The sequence below is a fragment of the Haliotis rufescens genome, unplaced genomic scaffold, assembly GCF_023055435.1.
Source record: "Haliotis rufescens isolate VD_foot unplaced genomic scaffold, xgHalRufe1.0.p SCAF_4, whole genome shotgun sequence".
NCBI classification, from domain to species: domain Eukaryota; kingdom Metazoa; phylum Mollusca; class Gastropoda; order Lepetellida; family Haliotidae; genus Haliotis; species Haliotis rufescens.
In genome coordinates, this window is record NW_025964112.1 from 35,323,120 (window position 1) to 35,344,726 (window position 21,607).

The 21,607-nt window shown below is 38.2% G+C and overlaps 1 protein-coding gene across 1 annotated transcript in view; it reads left to right on the top strand.

The window, feature by feature from the left end:
- Positions 1-17,874, top strand: part of LOC124149853 (BDNF/NT-3 growth factors receptor-like) — a 71,602-nt gene extending 53,728 nt beyond the window's left edge. The window contains exons 3-9 of the mRNA XM_046521665.2: positions 1,378-1,457; positions 1,863-2,220; positions 2,657-2,821; positions 5,543-5,661; positions 7,051-7,224; positions 9,345-9,503; positions 11,069-17,874. Of these exons, the coding sequence (XP_046377621.1) occupies positions 1,378-1,457; positions 1,863-2,220; positions 2,657-2,821; positions 5,543-5,661; positions 7,051-7,224; positions 9,345-9,503; positions 11,069-11,290 (1,277 nt within the window). The 3' untranslated portion in view covers positions 11,291-17,874. The remainder of the gene's footprint in view (positions 1-1,377; positions 1,458-1,862; positions 2,221-2,656; positions 2,822-5,542; positions 5,662-7,050; positions 7,225-9,344; positions 9,504-11,068) is intronic.
- The last annotated feature ends 3,733 nt before the right edge of the window (positions 17,875-21,607 follow it).

Consider the following 21,607-nt stretch of genomic DNA (forward strand, 5'->3'; position numbering starts at 1 on the left):
TATGGAAATGGCTTTGTTATATGTGATGGGTGTCACTAGTGGGACAGGATCAGTTTAACTTTTCGCGAATACCTGGTATCATCACGATTCCATAGTGATTTATAAACACATGGTTATTATATAATAGGAGTCATACAATGGACTCTGCTTTTGCAGAGCTGTTTTATGCTATAAGAAAGGCTAATATCGCATGAGCTGTATTTGAACAACATCCCCGTGCCTTGCCATGGCGGCTTAGTAGATGAAATTTCAAGCTGCATATCTTGTCAGGATTTTCCATTGATTAACTTGAATTGTTATGGGGTCTGCGAAGTGGTAATATGCCACAGAGTATCGCCTCAATAATGTTCAGGATTCCACGTACACAAAACCGTCAATCTGTCCCCACTACCTTCCCTAGGTACAGGATATCTCTGGTTTTTATGGTCATTTTATATTGCTTTTTATGATTATATGGTCCACCGCGCACTCTCTCATTTTATACTATTATCATATTAAATGAAAATGAAATTCCTTTGAGAGTCTGAGCAATGCAGTTTCATTATCGGATTACTTGCATGGAATCGCCTTCAGACGATCGGGAGGAGGGTCTGGTTTTCACAGCATCAAAAGAAATTTGTCTCACGTAATGCAATAGTCTTGTAGATGCCTATTTCACAACGTAATCTGGAACTGCCCGGTGAACATTACATGTACCTGAACATTACATCACTGCTTTGCACTCCGAAAGGACATGCTTAAAACGTTGTTTAAAGGTGTTCAGTAAACATTCATTGGTAACATAAGATATTACATAAGTGAAAGTTGGGGTAAGAACTTTATTTATTATCACAATTGATTTACCAATACAGGGCTTCATGTACTTATGATCATTAGTGACATTAAAGGACCCATTTAAGGAATTATTCAGGTAGACGTACCAGCTTGTTTGTTTCCTCTATATGAAGGCAAAACCTATCGTCTTTTACGTATACATGTACTTAATAACATTATACATAATTGTTTCACAGGCCTAATTTAATATTGCTTGGATTTATCCTACCGTTGTGTAATACATTTATATTTTGTCAGTGGAGAATCATATTTGTTTGTTTGTTCTTTAACGCCCTATAGGATCTGCTTCGGAAGATATTTGAGATTGATTATTATCTGACCTACGTTTTAAACATACGGAGGATTTACAGAGAGACTCTGTTGATCTGTAAAGGTTCCGTCACCAGCCTTCAAACGTGTGAAACATGACCCTATAAACAAATATCCAGAACCAAATATATACCACTTCTTCCAACAGCAACATGATAGTAATGCATTTTTGTTATATATTTTGCAAACATAACATTTCAAAAAGTAGTTATATCTTTCTTTATTCTCTCACAGGTTCCAACGGGTCTCCTGGCGTCATTGATAACGATACGCTGCATAATATTGTCCATAAAGGACAGTCACAAACTACAAACGTAAGCAAACATTTCATCATTGACATGTGAACATTTGACTTCATGTCCATGTAATTTCCTGTTTCCATGTTTTGTGCGTGATTTCACTGAGTGGATGTGTAAGATGGGGTTGGCGCCGCTTTGAACAGAATTTCAGTTATATCTGGGATTGTCCCCTAAAATTCTTGAAAAAAAGTAATTATGCTTCAGACTTGTAAAATAACAAAATTGCAAGAAAACATTTGCCTGTAACAAAACTTCCATTGTTGCAAGGTATTTTTCATTAAAACAAATCAGCCTTCTAAATTTAAATATTACAAAATTGATTTGTAGCCGCCTCCCTAAAAGTGAGAGTAATAACAGATGCAGTACATATGATTATGATTATTGTGAAGACGCTATTATTAGGTGTTTGTTATTTTGCAGACTACCATGTCCAGTTTAACCGAAAACGCCCCAATCCAGCGAGAATCTGATTGGAGGGTTCTTCAGATAGCACTTCCGGTAGGCTTCTTCCTGTTCTTGTTCCTCGTCTTGCTCTTGGTCTTCATGCGCAGATGGCGCCACAGCAGAAGCTCTAAACGAGGCTCGGAAAGTGTTGTGAAGAACAGTGACAATGTCCAACTTTTAGAACGCATGAACATCATAAGTAAAAACCCAACATACTTCACATCATTGCACGATGGAGTAGAAGGGAAAGAACTATACGTTAGAGAAATCCCACTGGAACATCTCAAGTTGGTAGAGGTAGTTGGAGAGGGAGCATTTGGACAGGTTTTTAAAGGTAAGCAATCTCCAATTTTGAAAAAATATATGCAATCATTTAATCAAATATATCTACAAAAAATATATACCAATATCACATCTCAAGGATTTCCACATTTCAATGCAAAAATGGTTGCCGTTGAGGCCTTATGTTGTTTATTTTTTGTATTAGTTATCAGTTATACAGCCCAACAAAATTACATAACGTGTTATTGTCCAATCGATTTCAAGTCATTTGTGTTTTGTATGTACTGTGAAACCTGATTTACTTGAATTTATATCTCGATATGTCGTAAAAGATTATGTCACATTACTGTCACAACATAATGCATATAGTCTATTAATATCAACACTCCGCTTGTCTCGAACTGTTCCAAGTAACTCCGGGTTAACGATGTTAAATGCACATACATCCAGACACCAAAGAACCTCACCAACGTGGTTATGTACAACAGGTAACCTCTTTAATACGGAAACCAACTGTGAAACAAAGGTTGCGGTGAAGGTCCTGAAAGACGGCGTGTGCAGTGAAATCAGGGCGGATTTTGAAAGAGAGGTTGAGATTATGAGCGCCTTCGACCATGACAACATACTCCGCCTTGTCGGCGTTGTAACCCAAAGTAAGTCATTGGAAAATATAATCTGAAGGCTATTAGGTATTCAAATATATAGAGAATCTCACCCCTCGTGTCTTTTGATATCAAATACATCAACACGAGTTGATGAAAGTTGAAAATAACTCCGAGGCTTGCCGAGGACTTTTTCCACTTTTATCAACGAATGTTGATATATTTGATGTCACAAGACACGGGGGTGAGATTTTATTTATCATCCAACATCACTCTTCCATCCATTTCAGTTTGTAGACAGTGTCTTAAGTGTAAAAAGTATTGCTATCAGCTTCAGTAGCAGAGCCATTAGTGATGTCATTGGTTACCAAGACGTCACAATGGTCTGCAAAGCATTGTGATGCAATTTCATTGCCGCGATATCTACAATGTAGATATCGCTTGATCTCACAAATCGATATCTCCTGTGGAAGCCAGTTTGGGATGATAAATATGAAATATTTTCAAAGGCAACAGTAGCTGTGATCATCGAAATGTAACGGAAGCCAAACATATATTTGAAACTTTTCACAACAGACCACTTGCCTAGACTTGAAAAGTAGATCGATGTCGTTGTAATGCTTATGTACAAAAATGAAAATGACAAATGTAAAAAATAACGGGTTTTTTCCTTTCTTTCACAATCTGTAAGTACATGTATATTTGTTCTGAGGAATTAAAGGGACCAGATATCTCGCCATAACTCACCATAAACAACAACCACATTTCAAGGGTGAATGTAATCGGTTTTTTGATTTTACAAACAAACTTTCGTAAAGTCAGATTTAACACGGGTGCAGTTTACATCTATATTGAAAACAGAGGAGTTTAGATGTCTATTTATGTACTTTTTGAAACAGGAAAATGTGATAAGAAGATATCAGTGACTTTTGCCTATACGTATTTTGTCAAACAGTACAAATACAAACTGGTAAGCATTTTAAGCATTATTGTGTGCAATAATTTTATAGGCTGGTGAGGTGAGGTGAAATGGAGTTTAACGTCGCTTTCACGATTATTGCACGTGTGCGTGCGCGTGCGTGTGTGTGGCTGCTTGTACTAGGCCAAACTGATGCCGATTTTATAGTGCTAGTCCACTGAGGTACCATGCAGTTTGACATTAATACGCCACTCAGTCAGAGTATAGTGACTCCGAGCCGACCACTCGTTAATGCCGAGCGCCAGGCAGGGTAACAACAAGTATCATCTTTTAACATCTTTTGATATGAAGGCATCGAACCCATGACCTTCAATTCCGCTCTCCGGGCAGACGCTCTATTCACTAGACAACGGAGGCTGTCCCATTTGATAGGCATATATAATGAAACGAAATGAAATATCGCAACCTTGGTGGCAATGTTTTAAACAGTAAAGAAGACTGCGTGCACTTCATGTTGCCCCGTGGATCAATACATAGCGTTAGCAGGCTGAGAAGCTTTGGGTTACAGCTGTTGGAATTGAGCAAAAAAGTATTTTCTATGCGTTACCCGGTGTTTCAAAACTGAGTCTTTGTACACATAAATCAGAAAGAATATGTTTTTAGAACAGGCACCTTAAACGTCCAAATGAAAACAGCAAATTCAAAGTGAGAAAATAACACATCATGTTGAATAAAAGATCCATTAGTATGTATTGCCACCCACAAGACAAACAACCAAAGGCAACTCCCGTGTCAATATATCTGTTTAAAAAGCCGCTTTGAACACCTTAAACATCTGTAGAGTGTAAATGACAAAATAAGTTGAAAATAGATATGAACACTTTTTGCCAATTACATCTGGTAGGGATCAGTGACAAAGTAGGAAATGACATTATCTCAAAATAGGAAAAGATCTCGGCCTCAACACTACCTCACGCAAGTGTTATTACTGGAGGTAGCAGGCGCCAGTGAGCTTAATTCTTGTATTACATTTCTGACCGAGGGAATTGAGGTCACATTGGCTTTAGATCTTTGGTAAGAATATATGCATACAGTTGTGACTCTGAGAGTCTGTGAGAAAATTGATTGCCAAACTCTCAAAGCCCTTTTAACACGTACATGTTTATTGCACGGATGTTTTCAAAGAACAAATAATGGCATGCTTACAGGTATAGGAACAAATACGGTAAATTCATGAACATACTTGTGCGACAGCATACGCTCGACTTTCTGGCAAACACGCTCACAGATGTTGTATATTACAAATCGATACATTTTACGAAAGTGCATCCTCTTAAGGTGCGCTAGTGAATATTAATAAAAGGCGCTACATTTTGATGTGTAGAGTCGCGTCCCTTAGGTGTGCCAGAATCATCTGATCTTTGGTTCGAATACCAAATGCGCCCTGATTACGATTATTGGTCTGTGAAGGCAGAAGGGTAGTAAACGTCAAACACCTTCATAACTTTAGGCTTTATTCACTCCGCTGACCCTCACTGACATAACTAAAATAGTATTCAAAGCTACGTTAAACCACACAGTCATTAGTGTTAGTCGCCACAACATCCATTTCACAGCTTTTCCGAATGGTTAGAGCTGGAAAGGAATCAGTCACGAGGATTAAAATATATGTGAATAGTACCAAGAATAAAAATGTCGACGACTTAAAATAAACAAATATAAAATCCAATAGATTCAACTCAACAAATTAAAAATGGAACCAGGTATTATTGTAACGGGTAAGCATTTCCTGGCCGATACCCGTATATGTAGCACGCGTAATGTCATATGAATTGAAAATCTTGTTTTTTCAGACGTGGGCCAAAGTCCATATATGGTGTTTGAGTATATGGAATATGGAGACCTGGCCGAACTCCTCCGAAAGAATGACCCTATTCTGAGAAAAACTGACGACTGTGTTGTACTGCAAAAGGTATGACTACAATTAACCCTCTATAATGAAACCACTATAACTAAACATCTGAAATTAAACCTCTATAATTCAACTTCTGAAATTAAACCTCTATAATTAAACCTCTCTAACGTACATCAGTTGCCGTGAAGAAAAGCATCAAACAATGTAACGTGTTAGCGTGCGGAAGTTTGTTTTGTTAAACTTGTTTTTGTTACAATTACTCCTTGCAAATTCCATGATTGACGTTTACAGATTTAGAATAACACGACAAATTTCTTTGATCCCAACAGGTTCATTAAACCAGTAATTAACACATGTGTTGATGCAGAAAATCTGTAAATGAAAGGCGGCTTAAATGTTGCATCGTTTCACGCAAAAGACTTGTTGTAGAGTTGAATGGTACTGATTGCAGCTTTCTTGCTGCCTTTGTAGTACGTAATGTTACCATAAAGGTTGATGGCTATATGGAAATCAAAGACTTAAACGAAGAATCTTGATCGAAAGTGGGATAGATTTCCTTATTACAGTAAAGATAAAACTAATTCTTACTGGCTATAATCGTAATCAGTATCTGTTAATAACAACCCAATCTGCACCTTTTCTCGGAACTTGATCATATAATAACACAGGTTGGAGTCATATATAAACAAAAGTCATTATCTCCCGCACTATTAGGTACCGCTAAATTCCTTATCTTGCTGAAGAAACGCGACTTTTGCATAAAACAGGAAGCATGTGTCGCCATCTGGCGGCAATTTTAGACCGGAAGTGATCGATATTTCTCACCATATTTGGTACTTGTTGAGGCAGAGAATGGATTGATGTTGAAGCCTCCTCGAGAAAACAACAGAGAAGCCATGATATGCCGGAACAATCCAAGTGGAAAATGCTGTCTTGTGGAAAATTTTGGAACCTAAATCGATAAGACCAAGGAAACCCTTATCCAGTGTTTTATTTGTGTTTTCACGTGATGAAAAAAACCACAATTTCATTTACAAAGTAGCTACTGTATTATTTAAATAGGGAAATTTTATTTCGAATATTATTTTTTTTTAAACAGGGAGAGTTGTGAAAAGATCTGATAACCAGATCATCGTTTTTCTTTAAGATTTCTAACTGGTAAAACTGGTGTTGTTTTTGTTTGCAGTAAGATTTTCTCTTTTGAAAGTAGCTATGTTCGTGCTTTGTTCATATAATTGTAACAACGATTTTCTCTGAAGTTGATTATCGAGCTGTTTTAGAAACATAGATAACTTTTCTTGTATGTGTTCTGAAATTGCCAAAGATATAGTATTTACATTGTTGTCCTTTATTTATGACATGGTGTATACTTGTTGTTTGCTCATTAATCATATTGATTCAAACAGGGAGTTTCAGATACCTTAGACGTGATTTGATCTATTTCAGAATGACTTGGTCGACATATCGACCCAGATCGCAAATGGAATGGCCTACCTGACCTCTCAGCACTTTGTTCACAGAGACCTAGCAACAAGAAACTGTCTTGTAGGCGAAGGCCTTGTGGTCAAAATTTCAGACTTTGGAATGTCTCGTGATATATACACATGCGACTATTACAAAGTAAGTCATAAATATACATTATTATGATTAACAAATCATATTCATCATTTTCATTTGCATTGTATTGTACATTTACGAATATTATTGGTATTTGTTCAGGTGATACCACACGATTCCTGGTCGTTCGCGAAATTGCCAAAATTATTGCATCGTGTAAAAGCACTCTGTGACTTGCCTGTCATATTGTCCCAATTTCGTGGATAGTTGCTCATGTGTTCACGCATTGGTGTGATTGGTCGAGGCAGAGGACATGTTGCTGAAATTGTTTTGATACAATTATATGTAATTCTTCCACCGCTTATTTCCGATTCCAATGGTCTCAGCATTATTCCAGCTGGTTATGCATACAACGGATGATTACGACATGGTGCAACATATTTCATAATAATTATACAAGATATACTGGAGATACATTGGTATGCTGGAGAATGTTTGTAAATCGACAAATGTCTATGGCGTTAAAATATTTCTAATTAAAGTTCTTTTCTCAAAGAAATCCAAATGATAATGGCAATTTGTTGAATCTTGCCCACCTATAGTAAAAATTCCTTGACCTTCTTCATTGAAAATCGCGTAAGCAGACTGAGTGTGTTTAACGCTGATTTCAACAGTATTTACTCATCATCTTCATATTTCAAAAGGCTAACAGCGCCTCAAGTAGCTGACGTGCCCCAATGTGGCCAGTCCACGAGTAAGTGTTAAACACCGCGGTGATATAAATTTCTTAACCTTTTATGGTTTTATACAATGGAGAAAAGCCAAATTTAACCTTTACAACAATGATGAAACACACGAGCGTCTGATGCTGAAACAAGGATAATAAATGTTGGAATAAAACCCATTATAAGCGGAGCTTGACGGAGGTTGCAACTAAAGCACGTTAATAACTGTCATTAATTAGATCTCATTTTATATATATATATATATATATATATATATATATATATATATATATATATATCATATAATGGGTAGGTTTCTCGGCAGGATAACTCCAACGGATAAAAACGATATCCGCTGGGGTCATATGCGGATAGAGATGCAACTATCAAAGGTCAAGTAGGGACTACTTTCAGCGTTTATAAACAAACATGGCGTCCCCCTTGTCATTCGGCGATCGAGTCGGAATTAACCATCGGGAATCTGGATAAACTACAGGGATAATTCTATCATTATCAAAAGAACAGTCTAATATACTGAAAATCAGAGTCTAACTGTGACGTAGCTAAGGCATTTTATAAGTTTTGGCAACTTTGGAGATATAAATTTCGAAACAATTTTGCGAGGGCACTTGGCCTAGCCAAGCGGGATCAGTAGTCATATATGTGCTTGAAATCTTTTCCACAAATTAAAATAGTTGGATTTGGCCGAAATATGTTTGAATTGTTACCTTGTTTCGTTTCGTCGCTGCACTTAACGTAATGACAGGACAGACCGACTGTCAACAACGTCTGAACGTGTCCGTGACGTCTCATAGACTAAGGTTAGAGTAGCTTCCCTTTGACAAAGGGCAGCTACTCTAGCGGACAGACCGATGGATTGCCGCGAAAGGCAAGTAAAAACAATTGTTGTTTTGGGTATATGTTGCTTCGCCACTGTATAAGAAACATATTTTAGTTGGAACTATATTGGCTACTGTCACTGTCCGACTGACACATCACTTACCCTGTGGGTAATGTTTGTGAGTGAGGGGAAGCGATTCTCAAGCACAGAATTGAAGAATGACATTATATGATAAAGAGGTTATCACGCTTGTGTGTTAAGGGATGGTAAATATCTTGTATTAGGAATAAACACTGTGTATTTAGCTCGCCAAGGTTCGCTAAATACAATGTTTATTCCTAATGCGGGATATTTACCATCTCCAAACACACTTGCGTGATAAACCCCCCCCCCCCCCCCCCCCCCAACCCCCAACCCTCTCTCTCTCTCTCTCTCTCTCTCTCTCTCTCTCTCTCTCTCTCTCTCTCTCGATGTTATTTGGTTATTTTCTCACACATTAAAGCCAACAGTTGGTCACAGCCAACGTTTCAGACACTTCACCGTATGTTGTTCGTGTAGCGTGTCATATGGACAGGCCCTTCTCCTTCATTTCTAATTCGCGTTGCCTCTGGTTCCAGATCGGCGGCAGCAGGATGCTTCCAGTGCGGTGGATGTCTCCCGAGAGTGTTAAGTATGGCCGCTTTACCAGTGAGTCGGACGTATGGGCTTATGGTGTTGTATTATGGGAGATATTCAGCTGCGGTCGACAACCTTACTACGGACATTCTAACGAAGAGGTGAGTCATGCAGGAAATTCAGTGCTTTAATATATTTTGTGTTTATGCGTTGTGAGAAGCTCCTGAAAAAACCAAACGGCTGGTTCACGATTGGTACATGTTTTCTTGGTCATGCAGTTCTTTTGAGGACATTGTCCATGAAGTTCTTATATTCCTATGACACCATTGTTATCATTATGTGTTAGTGAGTGCGTTACGCCGCTTTTAGCAATATTCCAGCACTATTCCAGTAATACCACGGTGGGGGACACCTGAAATGGGCTTCACATATTGTACTCATTAAGCTCATTAAGGGAATGGAACCCGGTGCTTCCGTGTGACGAGCGAACGCTTTAACCACTATGCTACCCCACCACCCCTGTAATTATCTGCGCTGTTGTTTCCATTGAGACCATATGAAGCAGATGTTTGGTAGCCGTATGCAGGACATATTAAAGTAACTATCTCTGACACCCACACAACTCTTGACGCGAGTTTTTGAGGGGGGCCTCTGAGAGGAAAATTAAATGTGATTTATCGTGCAGTATATTTTATAGCTTATGCCGTGACTGTCTGTGATACTAACACGAAGAGGGTCTGAGGAGGATTCCAAACTTCACCCCTTCCCTCCGTAATTTGTCATCCTTATAATCCTTCTTTATGATGAATAAATAAAAGAATTGGTTTTCGTGGAGTAAGAACATCAATTCGAAAGAATTGTAAGATAATGCTAAAATTTCATTTACCAATAATATCAAGATTTGTACACTCAGCAGAAGATACAATACATTTTGTTTTAATTTGTGGCTATTACTATGCCACTCGGATAATGAAATATGAAAAAAATGATGGCACCAAAACAGCAGACGTTAGCCAAGCTACAGTGATCGTGGGTTTTGTCATAGACTTGTCCCAACAAAGATCCCTTGCTTACCAGCACCGCGACCGTGAAGGTTGGGTTTACCAAGGCATTATCACTTTGGGCCTCTCCAAACGGTGATCTGGATCCCCGTGAAATAACTGTAACACATTGTTCAAAACGACGTTACAAGAGATCCCTGTTTTTTTTTATTTGCTGGAACATGCTTATGATATATCAGAGGTGAGGTGAGGTGAAATGGGGTTTAACGTCGCGTCCAAGCTTAAGATTATTGCACTTATATAGCGACGTGCATGTACGTGTGTGTGTTTGTGTGGCTGCTTGTACTAGTCCGGACTGATGCCGATTTATAGTGCTAGCACACTAAGATACCACGCCGCAGTTTAACATGAATACCCCACTCAGACACAGTATACTGACTCCGAGTCGACCAGTCCTTGTTTTAGCCCCTTAATGCCGAGCGCCAGACAGGGTAACAACAAGTACCATCTTTTAACGTCTTTTGGTATGACGCGGTTGGGGATCGAACCCCGGACCTTCCGCTCTCCGGGCGGACGCTCTATCACTAGACCACGGAGGCGGTCTTATGAAATATCAGAAAGGACCTTGACTTTTGTGTATTTATATTTGTGTATGTATATTGTCTTGCAGTCACAGTCATGATGAATTTACATTCTTGAAGGTTCCAAAAACATTTTCATTTCAGGTTATTCGTTTTTTGGATGAAAAGATCTACTTGCAGCGCCCTGAAGATTGCCCGACTGCAATACACAACATTATGGCAGGCAGTTGGAAACAGGAGCCAAAGGAAAGATTTACCTTTGAAAAAATACACAGTTTATTAGTGGAATATAATAAGAAAGTTGTTCTGAACGTGGAAGAAGAAAAGTCGGTAGATTCTGCTTCTATCGCTGAAGTAATGGCGTAAGATCCACTCTTATTTTGCTTGCTTTGGAGGTTCATAGAATAGCATGCATATCAAGACTGAGAAATGGCAGTAAGATTTATGAGAGTTGTCTTCTCTTGGCAGTAAGATGTATGAGAGTTGTCTTCTCTTGGTACATTCATTGTCCCATGTTTAGATAAAATTGACCTTTTGGTATTTTTGTCAGATGTGATGTTTCTTTATGGCAAAATGACTGTTGTGTTGTAGAATGACATAACCATCCATGCCTGTGTATGATCTTATATAGTACATGTATACAATACGGGAAATGAAAACAAAAAATAATAATGCTTTTTTATCGTTGTAGGCCGATATGGCAGTTATTCCACAGAGCAATGCCTTTTGACAGTAAAATGATCCATTAAGCAATCAATTATTACACATATTTAGTCTTCCCAGTATGAATTGTATCAAACAATTACCAAAGCTATTTTGGTCATGCACGCGATTTACAAAGGTGCATCCTTGCATAATTGTTTATGGCTTTGACGTTTGAAGTTTGGAAATGTCATATATGTATAGTCCATACACATTGTTTGAAAGAGCTTTTTATTAAACCATGTGCCAAAATTACACTGATATTAGTTTTTGATGTGACAAATCCTAAATAGGTTTGCGATGATGTGTGTTATATGATATAATGCTTGATTTGAGTATTGATGAGTCGCGTGCAATTTGGTGTTATTGATGCTTTGAGAAGTTAACGCCTAGCCAGTCTTTGCCATGTTTCGTGTGATATCAATTAATCGTATAATTAGTGAAGCATGTACAAAGGGGAATATTATCCTTTTTGCCAATTTTCATTGCTGTTTTTCTCTGACAATTGTGCGAATTGCTTTTCAGTGGTCATTTGTCTGTCAACTTCTATGATGCACCAACAAAATGTTTTTAACATGTGACAATTGAGGAACAGTTCAAATCACATTTACGTGCTCATTACGCCAGGGAGCGACCATTTGATTTCGAAGGGGTGGGGGTGGGATTAAGGTTGAATTCAGCATTGTTTTCTTAATGTTGAGGGGCTCAATTATATTTTCAAACAAACAGGTTCTCATTTATTTATTTTTAAATAAATTAAAACAAGAATCAAACTGTATTTCGTAGATGTTTATTTTATTCTCTTCGGCAAGTTCCTCTCAACGCCCAGTGACCTCAAATTCCGCTAACAGACGTATTTGAAGGTGCCCTTTTGCTGGAGTGAGGACAGTCTGCCCATCCACTTGTTGAACTCAGCATCTGTGATAGTTGAGCCGTTGGAATTTGATGGGATCGCTGTAGGATGTTCGACGCCTTGGTCCATCACATATATCTCGTCTTTGTTGACTGTGAAGACAATTGCAAACAGGATAGGACGAGCCGTCCAACTGTACAGTGCCTTTCATGTCAGTTTGGAGTGACTAGATCATACTGAGGAGCCTTGTTAGGTCGATGAATGTGACATAGATTTATTGCTACTGGTCTTTGCACTTTTTCAGCGACCCTCAGATTGAGAGGATCGTGTTGGTCGTGGATCGTTCTGCCTTGAATCCACACTGCGATACGAGATACACCCAATCAAGCAAGTTTCTATAGTCTGTTCAAGGACCATACTATCCTCCGATACTCAGTGAGGAAATTCAGAGAGAGTTGTAACAAACGCTTCTATCACCCTTGTTATTGTAGAAGGTGACGATGTTGAAGTCTCTCATGACTTGGAGCATCACTCCCTTTCCGAACTCTAACACAGTAGTTCAAACATGTGGCTTAGCAGGAACCCCAAATGACGGCTTCAGAAGGGATCCTATTACTGGCAGGCGCTAAATGGCTTCCAATGCAGAATAAGGGATGCTGCTTTCCCTGGAGTAGAGCTGAGTAGTGCTCAACCCGTTGGACCGATTTCTTACTTGATGCGTCTTACACACCTTGGATTATCCACCTTCAGTTGATGATTGAATGCCCTCGCAGAGCTGCAGAAAGTAGTCGTTCACGCATATTATTGCTGTTTTCTGATATTTTCTTCAGTGTTTTCATATAGCTTGCATATTTTCCTGCTTGGTACAGGGATAGGTGCGGATCTTTTCTCGACGACAAGGAAATCAGTGCTGCACAGGTAGTGGTATGTGCATAGCTCCAGAAGTCGCCATTCATCCCGCCATTAGTTGATAAAAAAGGTAAAGGCAAAAGCCAATAGTGCTTGGTATCAGAGGCGTCGGAAGAGTGATTTTGAGTGAGTTATAACACGGCGGGGAACTCCAGAAATGGGCTTCACATATTGTACCCATGTCGGGATTCGAACTCAGGTCTTCGGCGTGACGATCGAACGCTTTAACCACTAGGCTACCCGACCGTCCTGCGTGTTAAGTGCAGCCTGAAGACAACAGCATACTGCCATAGGAGCTCCGATTTACCTCAGCCGCAAGGAGACAGCTTAGTAAAAGAAGTTGTGAATTAAAATTTCCCTTCAAATGCACACTTTCTGCAAGAAAAGGGTACATTTTTTCTATAATTCGAGAAGAATGTAATTTTGTTACAGTGAAAAAGGGCTTGATTATTTTTGTAGAAAAATATCCCGGCCTCATCCCTGAAAATCAAATGGTTGCTCCCTTAACGCATTCGGTAATGATTTTCATACAGATTCCAAGACAGGGCCCACAGGTTACTATAAACCCTTACATTTTCTATCAAGTTAGTGTGGCAAACGTTTTGATATGGTTTTCAAGTAACATTGACAACTGTCATGTACAATTTATATGCAATGAAAGTGTGTTATTTCCAACGTATTCATGATAGGAAAAGAAGAAAAGCAAAAGTAGCAAAGTCTACTTCCGCTGCGTTTCTGGCGACTTTTTCCTCCATTGAAATTCACAGAGGAATGGACTAACGCATGTAGACTGATGGCATTATTAAAAGAACTATCACATTACAATATATATTATGTGTAGAGATAGCTCATTCATAATACTCGCTCTCTTGAGTCAAGTAAGATAACGTTTATTTATGAGTTTCTGTCAACATTAGCTAAATAAAAAGTTTCGTCTTTGATGAATATGATTATGAAGTCCCATGTATGGTTTAGCGCCTTTTGGAGTAGGTATAAATATGTCTTTGTGAACAATATTTAGATTTGTATATATTAAACGAATGTAGTATGTTATTCTTTTATGATCGAAATAACTCAGCTTCCCAATTTTGTTTCAGTTGCTAATCATGCATGTTTGTTTCAGCACCTTGCCATATTGTTGGTTGACTGTATTTTAACAAAAACTGGCCTCCAAACAACATTAGTGAACAAACAAAAACAGTTACCACCTTTCACTTGTTTAATTACGTCACCAATATGTCACTTGACATTAGTATGACGTTGTAGCAACGGATGCCGTTGCAAGGAATGCATTCTGCATCAACTTTGCAGATGAGTTGAACTGTTTGTGATTTGTTTGAAAAATTAAGTTTGAAATGCATAGAATGCAATAAAATACTTTCTATATGATATATTATAACATTCTTTCTTCTCATCTTTCTCATCATTCAAACAAAAACCATTTTCGCAACAATTTTCCTTTGGTTTTATGGCAAATGTCAGCATATATATAATGTTGGAGTAATGTACATAGTCTTTTAGCCTACGAAATGTGCCATAATAGTTTTCTTTTCGTATATCACGTGCTACTACTCTAATATATCTCACCATCATGCATTGTCCGTTTGTGACATTTCCCATACTTTATATTGCCAAAGTCTTTAACTTGTTTTCAGAAGCCTGCTCTTGAAACTTAGAAAGATTCTTTTGCGGATGTATTAATGCACAGATGTGAACCGAAAACGGTGTAAAACTATTTAGCTTGTGTCGTTCTCAACTTGCCTCATTTGGCTCCGAGAGCAGCAAAGAGAATCTTTCGTCATAACTATATTTTCATTTCAGTCCTTGCGTAAATATTTCCTAAAATTGGTGATTCTTCAAGTTTGTATGTGTGTATAAATATGATAATGTCGATTTTTCGGGTAATGACAATACTAAGTGTGGAGGTTTTTAATTATAATTATATATGTATTTGTCTTACCCAAAGATATGTTCGATATCATTGGTCAATACACTGTTACAAACAATACACAAGAACATAAGCGCAACATAAATAGTCGTCCTTCCAAACCGTCATCGCTGAGGGAAATAAAGGTGTCCCGTTAATGAGTGGTCATGTTAACGTGCGACGCTTGCATGCAATAAAGAACATATTTCTTGATCATATGTGATTGTGTGTTAATTACTTCAGCATCATTTTCTAAACGATGTTAGCGAATGTACAGAAATGTCATTTATATTACATTTACACTCAATCAGCTGTTTTAATGAAGAATAATGTTTCCTTACCGTTCTATATCCAGTAATAAGATCGATATTTCATTTTCACGAGAGGACATTTTTGATGTTAGAAATATATTTCATGTACATTTTGTATATATGTTCTGTATATATATGTGTATATATAATATTTATGTTGTAATGTGTTCCGTGCCATATCACACTGTTAGTATTACACTGTCATATTTGTATACAATTCTCAAAGGTAATCACGATTTGAATTATGTGCCCAGACGATTTGAGAGGCGTTACCCATTGCTTTTACGAGTAAATGAGAGCGATAAAATATATTTCCATAATCATAAGAAACGTCTACTAAAAGCGGAGTCCCTTACACGATTTCTACGATATCATAAGAATTTGTTCATGACTCACTATCACATAGTGACGATACCAGCTGTAAGCGAAAAGGTGAGCGTATCCTGCCCCAGAGGTGACGCCTGGCAAGGCAAGTCAATTCTCCACCTGAAAAAAACACGGGCACATCTCGTACAAGCGAAAATAGGGAGTTGCATCGGATATAATTTGTGTCAGTGATGTATCCTATTTGGAAGTGTCCTCCACAAAACGTTTTGAAAGCATTACAGAGGCCTTGAATGTTGCTAACCTGATCAAACAAGAGTCGCTACTTCACAAGTTTACCTATGTTTTACATTATATTGCCATGATAACAAGTAAATGGAATAAGACATCTAAATGGCGATGGCGCAACAGTTCTCTGTTAATAAAACAAATGAAAGTCACTCATGTAGTGAATGTGTACAGTTGTTATCAGATTCTACATACATTCGTATACACAATTGTGAATGTTGTTAGTCCATGAAGGTCACAGTACCGTTTTATAACCAATTCCAGTAATAACTCATCTTGCCATTTACATTGTCCAATGCTCAAATGAAACATAAACTATTTTCTGACAATTATAACTGAAACTAAATATGTTGATAGTATGTTCTGAATGCCAAAATATAACTACATTGATATATAAGAAGTCATTCATATTAAGTATATTGACATATTTCATGTCCGCAAATGCATTTCATATCTGAATATTAATGGAGCGTTCGGGAAATTTTGTATTATTTTTCATTCTCCAGTGCAATATTAAGGGAATAAAATAAATACATTTAATTTTTGGAAATATGCCTTTTCATGAGTATGACTAAAGAAATATAATGCCGTTTCCGAACATGTCAACTTTGCCTGACTGTATTCAATGTACGACGTTTCAGTTTTAGCTGTCGGATGTTCGTATGCTGTCGATAGGCCGAATGGCCCAGTGTGTTTGCTTGACGTTAACTATTGCTAAGTTGGTTTTGCCAACTACACATACAGGCTCATCATGGTATTAACTCCTGCAGATGCATGGTAAGTTTAAAAGCATATGGTTAAATTCGGGGTAAAAATTGTATCATTTCTGCTGGAAGTCAAGGATACCGAAGGTCACTTCTTGACCACTTTCTCGAGACTACCAGGTACTTTTCAATTAGTACGACATGCATGTTAAAGGATGATTCAACACCTGGTTTCATTCATTTCCAATGTTTAGAACATTACGAACATCGTATCAAGGCAATTAAATCATAAACGTATATTTCAGTGGGTTTTTTAAATTATATGTTGTATGTTTGCATACAATGTCTTTAAGTAGTCTTTCTCAATCTAGGCATAGCACAGATTCACACTTATCCTTCCTGACTTTAATGACGTTTCAGACATGTTCCCTTCCTCAGCTAATAATAATGTCAGTTTCATTATATACGTTTAACTAAACTAAACTTTTATTGGTCAATTTACTTACTTTTCAGGGCTACTTCTTGTCCCTTTCGCTCGATGAAGGGCCAAGAAAAAGCCTTGAAACTTCAGGACAAAGAATAATCCATTAACAAAGTTGTGATCCATAAACGTTTTAGGGTTTCGTGCTCTTCCGTCTTTTAATGGCAATCAAAAGCAAGAGGGTAAAGTGTCCAAATTTAGAATTGAAAGGACGAAGAACAATGTTTCGTATTTTCTGCATTTAATGCATCTCTTTAACTCAATAGTTCTTGTTGAATTAACTTGTTACTTCAGAATGTTATGAAACTGTGTATATGTATATAAATGAAACCAGATTAGTCACAATGTCGTATTGTATGCTGTCTGTGCTCATAAATCTTCGGCGACTTCCCAAAGTCTCACTCAAGCTGTAATATATACATGTGTCCAATAAATACATTATTATCAATAATCGTGGTCTTTCATAGTTATATGCCCTACCAGTCCTGATCGCCGTGTAATTTTATTTAGTTGTCTTCGTTGTCTCCTAGACGAATCTACAGCAGGCATCCAATACACAAATAATGTTTTCTTCATTCATATCTTATTAAATGTGTATTTCCCAAATACTTTACCTTACAGAATAAGCTAGCCATCTCTGTTTGTACTTAGTCCATGTTCAAAGAAAAGAAAGATAGGTTTTTTTATTCATTATCCGTGTAGAGTAACCTAATGTCATGTTTAAAAGAACGATACATAATTATTATTATTATTATTATTATTATTATTATTATTATTATTATTATTGTTGTCAATATTGTAACGATTTTAAAGCATTATAGGCACGTATTTTTAGACATATGGCAGCAGTTTTATTTGAGGCTAGATATCTATTTCAGCTACAGCTGCAATACCGGATATTGTTGTTGTTTTTAAATTAGAACTGTGAGCCACATTATGTGTTTCTGAAAAACACCTTGCACAAATATCATATTTGTGGCAGACACTTTCTTTTGGTCGGCTCCTTATGACTTATAAATATGATAACATTCAATTCAGCATCACATCATGATACACCTGAACACATGACTGAAGACAGTACATAAATATACATTCGGACATGATGTCCCTGCACGGCCTTAAACAAGTAGTATTTGCCAGAGGGATGCGTATATGCCATTGCACTCTACGACCTAGTTGGTATCATTTCACCTATATCACCAAGAACACAAGGACGAGACTTCACATGTTGTAGCCACGTGGGAATTCGAACACGTATCTTCGGCGTGAAGAACGAACTACTAACCCAAAGCACGGCGCAAGACTTTCCAATACTCTACACGAGGCGCTTTACAATACCGTGCGTATGTGTAAAAACATTCAGCCACAAAAGGAAATTATTACGTCGAGTTTCAATGCGTATGATAATGAATACACGAGAGGCAATTGACTTTTCTGAACTTACAGAATGTCAAGTCCTGCATCCTTGGCAGAGCAAAGGAGCTGTGAACACAGAAGCTGATTAAGATTGATTATACTGTCCGCGATCCCAGGAGAACCACATTTGAGTGATAATTCTTCTTGACACATATCGGCGTGCTTTCGGGATTGGGAACTCACCTAATTAAAGGACCACCAGTGAAATCATGGTCCGATAGTCTAAATATTGGTCTTGGTTGTTCATGGTGTTATTTCATGAGAAATTCAAAGGTTCCAACCTGTCTCATAACAGGAAATCATATTTGCGATGTGAGATGTTAGCCTTATGTTGGTTGGTGTGAAAATTAACACTAACAATCTATCCTTATGCCCGCTCTGTGCGTATGATATGAAACTGAGAATACTCTAAATACCGCCTACTTTAGGTTTCAGATTCGAAATATTTCGAAGTCATGATCAGTTTCAAACAAATTCCGGAATATGCCGCAAGACACTGTGAGTAAGATAGGATCACTTTAAACAAGATTTGTGGACAAAGATTGTTTTTTCATCATTCCGTTTCAATCCGTTTTATCAACGCCCAAGGGGTATTGTCTGGGTTTACAAAAGAAGCACAACTCCTACTCAAGGAAACACCATGATTAATCAGTTCCGGACAGACGACACAGAGGTCATGACCTTGATATGAAACTCGATGAATCAAAATGGCGGCCGACGTCCCATCTCGTCTGCCATACTCCCTCGAGAAGCAAGTGACAGGAGATCCCCGTGTTGAAAGATGAGAATTGATTGGTCTCGAGTTGCACAAACCGGAATAATGAATGCTCCCTGCGTGTCATGCCAAGGGGAGGAAGGATTCAATTAAAGGGAAATAACTCCCTGTCAGAGAAAAACTCCCAATTTGCCTGCAAGCATAGAATGCTGTAACTTCTCAGCCCTCCATCGGATACGTCCGTAATCTTTGATTTTAGTGATTGAATTAATGGTTGAGAATCAAGAAGGAAGGATAGGTCTACAGTCCGTCCTAATTGCTTCCTCTACCCCCAATTTGATACCAAATATCTCCGCAATTTTCTCTGACTCCGCGCCTGGGCTCAGCAATGATGATTACTGTTTATGGATCTCCTATTGCATAGGTTCTTCGGGTTAAAATATCTATGCACGTACAAATTGTAGGTCTCCATTTAGTGAAGTTCCTGTTTTAGGTTTGCATTAAGAGTCTTAGTCGCCAGAGTTAGTGATGCAATTGATGGTACGAGTTACAAATGCCCTCATTTCTCATTCCTAGTTCAGGGATTGACACTCCAACCATTTTGCAAAGCATAACATATCTATGGTGGGAGTTTACATCATTATTTTAGATTAAAAACAATGTGTCGGTGTCTTTGGTTATAAACAACATATGTTATCGATATCAATCAAGACTGTTTTGAATATGAAACGTACCAATGTTTTGAACTCTCTAAATTCAATAAAGTCGGAACTTTGTTCCCGTGTCTTTTCAGGTGAACAATTGACTTGCCTTTGCATGTGTTTGTGATTGTGCCACCGGTGGGGCAGGGTACGCTCATCTTTTCGCGAACACCTGGTATTATTATTTGATAGTGATTCACATGCTCATGATATAGTCGGAATCGTACTATCGACTCTGCTTCATGCAAATATTTCCCTTTAATATGTAACTTTATTTACATAGTAGAACCAGAGAGCAACACGCACATCGTCCATGTCAGATCAGATGAAACACGTGGATACAAATATGTTTTGTCAAGAGTGAGTGAATAACATCTTACTTATATCGAGTTTCCGTTTGGGGACGTTTGCGCGTGGGAGCTAAGCCAAAGGTGAGACTGGTCCTTTGACACTTAATAATAATAGGCTATGTATAATGCGCATATTTCCACGCCACACAGGGACATGCCCAAAGCGCTATTATTACCCTGGTCAATGGATTAGTGTGCACTCAACAATCATTCTTATCTCCCTGGGGAGAATACATTCAAAGCTGCGGTGGGGCGCTAGAAGGTTAACAACCACATTGCCATCTTATCCTACCGGGTACCCATTCACGGCAGTGTGAACAGAAGCACATTTTTGACAGTCACTTGCCCAAAGATACATCGCATGTGTTACAGTATGGGGCAGGACCAAAGCCCAAGACACTCTCAGGAGCCAAGTTGCCGAAACGCGGTCACCCATCCAAGGCCTCTTTCACCACTTTACCCCCAGGCATGATATCACAACCGGGCACGTTTCGCAATCCCTTGACTGTGGGCTCCTAGGTGGGTAAATTGGGTAAAGTGGGTAAAGCCTGAATTTATGGAGGTCTCAGACGTTTACCTCTTTGGTGACACCTACGAGCACGGCATGGTGGTGACAATCCTAGAAACATAATGAGGTCGAGCCGGGATTTTAACTCACATTCATAGGTTTCTGGCGTGCCCAAGGGACACAACTCTTCGAACCGAATTGCGGGCCAACTATGGCGATGTGTGCAAAAAGGTTTCTTGAATCCTAAATATCGCTATTGCCGTGAAATTCACATAACATAGGACTCGATGTTTCAGGGAAATGATTAGTAGTCACTGTTAAAGGTGGGAGCAAACAAGTCGTCAATCCCCGCTACCCCCGAATAAATGAAGATTTACAAAAAGATACAGTAGTACATTGTATATAGATTAAGATAATAAGCTATTTTCATCAATATATCACAATATATGTGTTCTGTATATAATCTATGTCGATCTCAGATCTAGTATTCCTTG